The sequence below is a fragment of the Hemitrygon akajei genome, chromosome 13, assembly GCF_048418815.1.
Source record: "Hemitrygon akajei chromosome 13, sHemAka1.3, whole genome shotgun sequence".
NCBI lineage: Eukaryota > Metazoa > Chordata > Chondrichthyes > Myliobatiformes > Dasyatidae > Hemitrygon > Hemitrygon akajei.
The window spans coordinates 39,188,345-39,194,893 of NC_133136.1; the positions used below are offsets into that span (position 1 = coordinate 39,188,345).

Below are 6,549 nucleotides of genomic sequence, written 5' to 3' on the forward strand. Positions count from 1 at the left end.
CTTAGACTTTTTCTACCATTCTGTGAAACATTTGGAGAGTTGAGATAATCATTCAACTAAGGCGGCATCTGGATATCATGCAGACATTAGGCTTCTGTTTATATAGGCAAATTAAGCTGAGACAATTGATAAATTGAGAGCAGCTGCTCCATCTCACGGTGCAGAGGTTCTCATTGAGTTAACTGTCCCATGGGAGGAAGGAGTGGAGGCTGCCCATGAGTGGAAGAGGCTGAAGTACTCAGTCCTAGCAGCTGAGTGTAAGACATGAGGCAATCATCTACCCTGACAAGGTTACCCTGTGATAGGGCAGTGACAGGAATGAGGCTCAGGAGGCCCACCAGAGAGCTGGCTGAAGAGGCAGAAAAGGGCAGCTTTTGACTGTGGCTGGGGAGGAAGGACATAATTGAGGGACCAACTAACCCCACTGGAAGCTGCAGGCGGTGACAGGGAGGCCCGTGTCACTGCTGTGCCACCAGGAGATGGACCAGGGCTAAGGGAGAGAAATATCAATGAGTGGTGGTCCCGGCTGATGACCCTGCAGCTGACCTGAGGTCACTGTTGGAGTTGTGACAGTTAGCAATGAGAAGCAGGAAACAACATCTTCCTGTAAATCTCATTCGATCATTGGTAGTGCAAGAGGAGCATTCAGTTCCAAAGTTAAATATTTACTTGATAGAACAAGGAACTTCACAGCACCGGGCAGCCCCTTCTGTCCATGAAGTTGCGACAACCTCTATAAAGCTACTCCACCATCAATCTGTGATATTTTAATGCAAATCCTAATGATCTCACAATCTGATTGCCTCCACTATCGACATCTCTATGGTGCAAAGCAAGTCACTGCTGCTGGTCTAAAATGTCACCTACATGTGGTTCAGTTCACTTTCATAACTTACATCAGTGGACAGGGATTTCACAAGGCAAGGAATTTGATAATTATTGTTTTTTATTGCACTTTGCAGTAACATTTTATGCAAAACAGAAAAGGTAAGGATAGAGGCAAGCCGGCTCTCTAGGCCAATTAACTGAGCATCAGTGTAAGTAAAGCAGAGTGAAGCAGGATTGTGATAACTCAGTACAGCTCTTCAGCATTCTTCAGCGGGTAACCAATTGTATCCCGAATCCAATCAATGTATTTCTTTGTTAGTAAAGTGTACACCCCAGGCTTTTTGACAATTGCACATCCTTTGCCAAAGGACACGATCCCAGTATACATTTTCTTGCATATCAAAGGGCCACCTGAATCACCCTGGAAGAGAGAGAAAAAGATGAAGGTGACAATTGAACAGAATTAGCTAAAGTGACAGACTGCAAACTGTCAGTTTGACATCACATCACAATTCATTATCCGTGCCCAGCTGTACCGAGGAGGTGTGAGTTTACTTTAGGAGTAAATGTAGGTAACTGGACTCACAAAGAGTCTTTTCATGGAATGTTTCCCATGGCCTGGATTGAGTTTATTCCTAAATTAGCCATTGTGTAGAAAACCGTCAGCCATCTGCAATCTGTACTTCAGTTTGACTTTAAATTCTGGTGGAATGTGGAATGTGGAAGTTCAGAATGAAACAGATGTCAAATGCTGGTGTAGCTGTCCCTCCGCTCTGCCACTCAACTCTCCACTAAACCCAGCTCGTGCATCTGGCCAGATTCACTTTGTACCCGACCCCCTGCTTTTAAGCAAGACTAGCTGACACAAGAACAGTAACCTCCTTCACTGAATGGAGTTACTGATCTGTGAAACAACTAAATAACGGGAAATGGTCTATTAAATTTACTTTATTTTAACCTTTTTAATTATTTGCTATTATGTTCAAGTTGTCTTTAAACAATTTTTCTGAAATATGCTTGTGTAGTTTTTAATCATCTCAGTCATTTTTCACTGTGAGCTGTTGAAGGCTGTCAAGATATTCATATGGCCTAATTTAGTTTCCCTTAGCTTCCCTAGGGTAATGCTGGACCACATTCTGAAGACTTTTTAATGCAGCTGAGTAGCCCTTCAGAAAGCAGGTAAGAGTCAGTCACAATAACACTGAGGAAGGGTGGAAAGTTTCAATCTGTAGAAGGCACCAGTGAATCACTGGGGTTTTTATACTTAATCCAATAGCTTGATAGAAATGTTACTGATAACACGGCTAGACATCATACTCACCGTACATGAATCTCCTCTGCCCTTGCTGTCACCAACACAGATCATGTCCTGGGTTATTTCAGGCCTATGATTGTAATAATCCATGCTGTTGCATTTTCTGCGATCAATTACCTTGACCTTCACCTCTTGAAGTGTGTCAGAGTAATTGTTTATTTTTGTTCTTCCCCATCCTGCCACGGTGCACCTTGTTCCAGATTTAATGTCGGTGATTCCTCGTTTGGGAAGGTTGAGTACTTTCACATACTGGTTGATTTTTGCATCAGTCTCGAGCTGTTGACACAAAAACATTGAATTCACATATTTGTGATCCTAAAAGTGAAGAATATCTTGAATGATCTGTTTAATCCTGAAGAGATTTGTTAGTCTATCTATTTAAATGTTTTGTTTTCCAGAATTCTTACTTTATTTTCAGATGATCAATGTGACAGAGACTCAATTAAAAGTGACCAATAAACTCAAATATCAATTACATATCTTATGATGGAATCGATAATTCGTCATGAAAACCGTGTTCTGGATGATGATCATAAAGCACTGATCCTACTGTGAAGGTTCTTCACTCTAACTCTTTCTTTGTTAATGATGAAACTCCAATAAGTCAGACTTAGCAGCTATCACACTTTTAATTAAAGTTTATATTTAATTTAGTTTAAAGACACAACACAGTAACAGGCCCTTCCAGCCCAATGAACCCAGCCACCCAGTTATACTCATGTGCCCAATTAACTTACTAACCCTTTATATGTCAAGGGCAAGGTTAACTGTGATATTTTAAACACTGCATAAGAATGAGAAAAATATTCATACTTGCACCAGCATGATATCATCTTTCTTAGTCAGATTGTTGTATTTTGTAATGGGAATCTGTTTGATGATGCGCAGTCTTTGTTCACTTGTCACATCCTTCGAAAGAGAATGATCTCCAAGAACTGCTTGAAGAACCTGGCCTGATCCAATTGTTCTGTTACCAATCGAAAATAAAGATACTTAAGTACACTTTGCTTAAAAATAGTTTACAGAAATTCATCAGGAAGGCAACAATCAAATAGTAAACTTTATGGAAATATACAATGCAGCAACATTATATTTGGTAGTTAATGCGCAGATTCCAAAAGCCAATCAGTGTCGAAGCAAGGGCCAAGACTATACTCCTGATTGAAATTGTTTCAAAGTGTTCATCAGACAAGCTCATTGTAAATCACTCCTACGCTTACCTAGAGTGCTAAAGTCTAGTTGTGGACCTGGTATCACACATTCAGTTAACTCTTTATTAGGTACACCTGTACACCTGTCATCAATGCAAATATCTAATCAGCCAATCATGTGGCAGCAATTCAAAACATAAAAGCCAGGCAGACATGGTCAAGAGATTCAGTTGTTGTTCAGACTAAATATCAGAATGGGTAAGAAATGTGATCTAAGTGAATTTGACTGTGGAATGGTTGTTGGTGCCAGACGGGATGGTTTGAGTATCTGCTGGTCTCCTGGGATTTTCGGGTAAAACATTCTCTAGCTTTTACAGAGAATGGTGTGATAAAGAAGGAAAAAGCATCCAGTGAGTAGAAGTTCTGTTGGCAAAAACACTTTGTTGATGAGAGAGGGTAGATGAGAATGGCCAGACTGGTTCAAGCAGACAGGAAGTTGACAGTAACTCAAATAACCACGCGTTACAACAGTGGTGTTCAGAAGAGCATCTCTGAACTCACAGTATGTCAAACCTTGAAGTAGACGGGCTACAGCAGGAGAAGACCATGAACAGACACTCAGTGGCCACTTTTTTTAGCTACAGGAGGTACCTAATAATGTGGCCACTGAGTATATATCTGACCATTCAAACTGACACTTGCTAATAAAAATAAATGCCAATAATACGGTGATACACATATTAATGAAATGTGACAACAGTGTAAAAGGAATTATTTTATGAAAGCTAGGATTGGGAGCTAAGCACTTGTATGTTAATCACAAAATATCTTTTTCACTCATACACCACATAGCTTACTTTTCACAGTGTGCTGCAGTTAGTACCCAGTTTGGTCTGATCAAAGCACCTCCGCAATAGGGAGCAAACAAACCGTTCCTGAAATGTCGTTGGAGAGATGCCATATAAGGTCTTGAATGCGGTTTGACTTCATGACCTCCAATAATTTTAGCTCCGGGATCTGCAATATATAGAAGATACTGACATTTTATTTCACATACATGTTTATTCACACACAGGATGTGAACATCACTGACAATGCCAGCAATTATTAGCCATCTCTAATTACCCTTGACAGGGTAGTTGTACCCTGTAACTACTTTAGTTCCCCTAGAGTAGTTGTACCATGGCCTTGCACAGCAATTCGATTGTACAAGAGTGTAAGAAGGTGCAGAGAGTAATGGACTCAGCCCAATATGGCACTGGATCGATCGCTGTAGAAAGCGGGGGGTGGGGAAGGTAAAGATATGATTAGTGGTAGGTTTCCTTTACAGATGGTGTACATTGCGGAGGATAACGTGTTGGATGCAGAGGCTGATGGGCGAGTAGGCAAGGACAAGAGGGACTCTATCACTATTACAGCAGAGGGAAGATGGAGTGAGTGTAGATGTACAGGAAATGGAGGAGATTCGGGTGAGGGGAGCATCAACAGTAGAGGGAGAGAAACCCAAAACCGCATCCCAGGAATAGATGTGCCGAAGGTGTTGGAGGGAATTTTGGGATTAGCAATTTACATTTAACAAATGACTTTGGTTACAAGTGTCCGTATCTGAATATGCATTGTGGATTTAATTTGGACTGTATCTCTGAACCATGAGTTCATAAAAGTCATGAATCCCAGACTAGACAATGTTGATAAAAATTCATTAAAATCAGATATCTGCGGTGTGCATGCAAATCGGGAGCTGTGAAGTTTGGGCATAGTTTCAAAGAAAGTATTGTCCATACATTGTAAATATAAAGTTGTCCTTTGATGTTGAGCACATAAAATATTGAGCCCCATGTTGGCTCTGGAGATCTTTCGACCAAAAGCATCTCCGAATGATGCCTGCTGCACCTTGTTTTGTCGAATAAGGAAGCTGCTTTGCATCTACCAGTAATTTTCTCCAGCGATTTCATTCACGCAACAACACTTGGTGTCAGGAGTGGGATACCTTCCTGACCCATCGTGTGGCCAGCGATTTTAGCAGTCTGACTGGGTGAGTATTTTAAAAAATAGCACTTACACTTGGATCTGTTCAGGTCGGTGGTAAATGGGAACATGAGAAATCACGAACACAGAGAGCTGAACTGGTAGGCATAAATGTGGTGTGTGTGTGTGCATGTTTGTTTATGTAAGAGACAAAACTTTGCGTGTTAATTTGGTGAGATGAAGCCACCAGTTGTGAAGGGTGGTTATTGACATTTCACGACGCCAGAGTGGGGACGTGGAAACTCATTCGATCGGGGAGCTGCATTTCAGAGTACACGTTTTGCGAGTGTGATGTGAAGGAACACAGCAGATGTCATGTGTTCAGGTACTCAAAAGTGGCAGATTGCGGAGTACATACTCTGCGGTTTTAAGGAAGTGCTGTTTAGCTGGTACCCATCATTTCTATTTCGCGTAGTGTGGGAATTATTGTGGAGATATTTCAGGGAGAGGTTCACCAGATGCACACTAAAGATATACACATGTTGGTAAAAGCGAAGTGCCCAAGGAATACGTGGAACCATCTGGCCCAGAGGGTGCGGGATGGTCCATGGGCAACTACTGGGAACGCCAAACAATGAAGAAAGATGTCGCTCTTTTAAAGGGTAAGTGAGGTAGCGACTGGGGGGAGGTGGGAATAACCGGGGAACGATAATGGCAGTGAGCTGATGAGACAGTCATAGAAACATAGAAAACCTACTGCACAATACAGGACCTTTGGCCCACAAAGCTGTGCCAAACATATCCTTACCTTGGAACTACCTAGGCTTTACCTATAACCCTCTATTTTTCTAAGATCCATGTAGCCATCCAGGAGTCTCTTAAAAGATCCCATCATTTCCACCTCCATCACCGCCACCAGCCGCCCATCCCACGCACTCACTACTCTCTGTGTAAAAAACTTACCCCTGACATCTCCTCTGTACCTTCTTCCAAGCACCTTAAAACTATGCCCTCTCCTGCTATCTATTTCAGCCCTGGGGAAAAGCCTCTGACTATCTACATGATCAATGCCTCTCATTATCTTGTACACCTCTATCATGTCACTCCTCATCCTCCGTCGCTTCAAGGAGAAAAGGCCGAGTTCATTCAACCTATTCTCAATAAGGCATGCTCCCCAATCCAGGCAACACCCATGTAAATCTCCTCTGCACCCTCTCTATGGTTTCCACATCTTCCCTGTAGTGAGGGGACCAAAGTTTGGCCTAGTACTCCAAGTGGGGTTTGACC

General features: G+C 42.0%; 1 protein-coding gene across 2 annotated transcripts; it reads right to left on the reverse strand.

Moving 5' to 3' along the window:
- Positions 1 to 928: 928 nt before the first annotated feature.
- Positions 929 to 4,303, reverse strand: LOC140737482 (granzyme K-like). 2 transcript variants are annotated; one of them, XM_073063940.1, is made up of 4 exons: positions 4,152 to 4,303; positions 2,957 to 3,110; positions 2,261 to 2,419; positions 929 to 1,249 (listed from the first exon to the last, which is right to left on the reverse strand). In XM_073063940.1, the coding sequence occupies exons 1-4, from the start codon at positions 4,253 to 4,255 to the stop codon at positions 1,073 to 1,075; spliced, it is 594 nt and encodes a 197-aa protein (XP_072920041.1). In that variant the 5' UTR covers positions 4,256 to 4,303; the 3' UTR covers positions 929 to 1,072. The 2 variants fall into 2 exon arrangements, with proteins under 2 accessions (XP_072920041.1, XP_072920040.1); XM_073063939.1 differs by having other exon boundaries at positions 2,150 to 2,419.
- Positions 4,304 to 6,549: the final 2,246 nt, after the last annotated feature.

Excerpts from the sequence above, each read along its gene's own strand:
- LOC140737482 (XM_073063939.1), bottom strand. The coding sequence starts at position 4,255 with ATGGCATCTCTCCAACGACATTTCAGGAACGGTTTGTTTGCTCCCTAT. Across the intron at positions 3,111-4,151 it reads ACTGCAGCACACTGTGAAAA|AACAATTGGATCAGGCCAGG; the intron begins GTAAGCTATGTG and ends GATTGGTAACAG. Across the intron at positions 2,420-2,956 it reads ATGATATCATGCTGGTGCAA|CTCGAGACTGATGCAAAAAT; the intron begins GTATGAATATTT and ends TTGTGTCAACAG.